The following is a 2490-nucleotide window of genomic DNA, read 5'->3' as shown; positions in this document are numbered from 1 at the left end:
ACTAGTGCGGAATGCAAGCTCTCATCATTAGAGGTTACATTGACTCAATTTATGTTGGTAATTCAAAATGAATTAGTGAGGATCACTAAATTACATAACTTGTTAAGCGAAAAGCATGAGGAATCAATGAGAAAAATGGAAGGGAAAATGTCTAATCTATCACAGTAAATCACATTGTTAATGCAAGAAAGAGGAAGATGTGATGCAATCGAGTTGAAAAATAGAACAATCCCATCAGTCCAAAAGGAAAACACTGAGAAAAAAATAATAGAAAAGAGTGGTGAGATGGAGGACAATCCAAAATCCACCCCAACTGACGAAGAATATTCTAGGGAGAATTCTAAGGAAGGAGAGATACTTGATAAGTTTATTGATAAAGAATCACCTTTTAGGAGAACAAAGAATCACATCATAAATGAACCAACTCTCCTTTGCTGGATTACATCAAACCATCTTACCCTTTTAACAAGAAGAAACCTAAGAGAGAATTAGAAGTAGGGAAGTTTAAAAAATTCATGGAGATGCTCACATCGTTACAAGTGAACATTCATTTTTGTGATGCTTTGGAATAAATGTCCGTTTATGCTAAATTCATGAAGGAAATGTTGAATGGTAAGCGCAAGTTAAGGGATGATGAGAATGTTGCTTTAGCAAAGGAATGTAGTGCAATTATTGAACGTAAACTACCACCTAAGCTAATAGACCCAAGAAGATTTACTATTCCCATCTTTATAGGTTCATTAAAAATCGGCAAGGCACTTTGTGATCTAGCAGCAAGCATAAATTTGATGTCGTTAGCTATGATGAGGAAACTAAATTGTGGAGAACCAAAACCTACAAAAATGTCTTTGACTTTAGCCGACCGATTTGTCACTTATCCCTATGGAGTTTTAGAAGACGTATTAGTAAAAGTGGATGACTTATTGTTTCCGACCGATTTCATCATTTTAGATATACCAGAAGATACCGAGACGCCTTTATTGTTAGGAAGACCTTTTCTCGCCACTAATAGAACATTAATTGATATGGAAAGAAGATAGTTAATCCTCTAGTTTAATAAAGAGCAAGTAATATTCAATGTTTTTGAAGCCATGGAGCACGCTCAAGAGGATTTGCAATGCTACCAAAATGACTTAATCGATGAATTCATAGAAAATGTTTCAAAAGAAAAAGGCTCATCTTTGCCAACGGAAAATGTGCTTGTGAAATCCATTGACGAGACCGTATTAGATGATGAGCATGAAGAAGTAAATGCGGTGGTACTACAATTGCAAGCAACTTAGTTGGATCGTGCTTATAAGAATTTTGAAGAATTGGGAGGAAGTAGTGAGGAAAAACCAGCAGATCTCGAACTAAAAAAACTCCCAGAGCATTTGAAATATGTTTTTTTAAGTCAAGGACATAAGCACCTTGCAATTACTAATAGTACTTTGTCAAAAGTTGAAGAAGAAAAATTATTGCGAGTACTTTGAGAAAACAAAGAAGCATTGGAATGGAGAGTGTCAGATTTGAAGGAAATCAACCCATCATATTGTATGCATAAAATCAAACTTGAGGAAGAATTCAAATCGGTGGTTCAACCTTAACGACGATTAAACCCAGCAATGAAGGAAGTGGTAAGAAAATAAGTCCTTAAATTGTTGGAGGTATATATGATTTATTCTATTTCTGATAGTTCATGGATAAGCCCAGTGCACGTAATCCCGAAAAATTGGGGCATCACTGTTCTTCGAAATAAAAAAAATAAATTGATCCTAACCCGTATCATTACGAAGTGGAGGATGTGTATTGACTATTGCAAGTTAAATCTAGCAACCCAGAAGGATCATTTTTCATTGTCATTTATGGATCAAATGTTTGAAAGACTAGTTGGACAAGTCTACTATTGCTTTCTGGATGAATATTGGGAATACAACCAAATACTTATATATTAGATGATTATTAGTGATTAAATATTGTGTTCAATATATTTTTGGTTCTCGTAAATATCTCATATTTAATTTTTAGTCTTTTCAAAATTTTCTTTTAAAGAATAGTCATTCTAAAAATTTTAATTTTAATTTTTAATCACTCCTGCAATTTAGCGACGGTTTTTACAACTTAGAGACATAATTATCGACGATTTTTAATTAACGTCTGAATTAGCGACAATTTTGACAAGAGGGACCAAAAGTTAAAATTAAAATTTTTATGAGGACCATTATTTAAAAGAAATTTTTGGAGGCGCTAAAAATTAAATATAAAATATTTTGGAAGATAAAAAACATATTTAACCCTTAATTATTTATATATTTAAACATATTTTGTCAAGATTTAAATTTTAATATTTCAATTCTTTTTAACTCTGAATTGTTCTAAAACGGTTGAACTACTTCTCCCATTTAAAATATAATGTTTTTTTATTGTAATTATATTCAACTCAACTCAATGTGGGTGATTGATTTTTTCATTTATTTCTATATATATTTTTCAAAGTGATGAGGTTGTCTA

General features: G+C 32.0%; 1 protein-coding gene across 1 annotated transcript; it reads left to right on the top strand.

Annotated features, from left to right (window-relative positions):
• Positions 1–572: 572 nt before the first annotated feature.
• Positions 573–1040, top strand: LOC127131760 (uncharacterized). The gene has a single exon (XM_051060673.1). The coding sequence runs from the start codon at positions 573–575 to the stop codon at positions 1038–1040; it is 468 nt and encodes a 155-aa protein (XP_050916630.1).
• Positions 1041–2490: the final 1450 nt, after the last annotated feature.

This window comes from Lathyrus oleraceus, chromosome 3, assembly GCF_024323335.1.
Source record: "Lathyrus oleraceus cultivar Zhongwan6 chromosome 3, CAAS_Psat_ZW6_1.0, whole genome shotgun sequence".
NCBI classification, from domain to species: Eukaryota; Viridiplantae; Streptophyta; class Magnoliopsida; order Fabales; family Fabaceae; genus Lathyrus; species Lathyrus oleraceus.
The sequence above is the reverse complement of the archived record's forward strand: the minus strand, read 5'-3'. Positions and strand labels throughout refer to the sequence as shown.

Coding starts and splice junctions, on each gene's coding strand:
- LOC127131760 (XM_051060673.1), top strand. CDS start 573: ATGTCCGTTTATGCTAAATTCATGAAGGAAATGTTGAATGGTAAGCGC.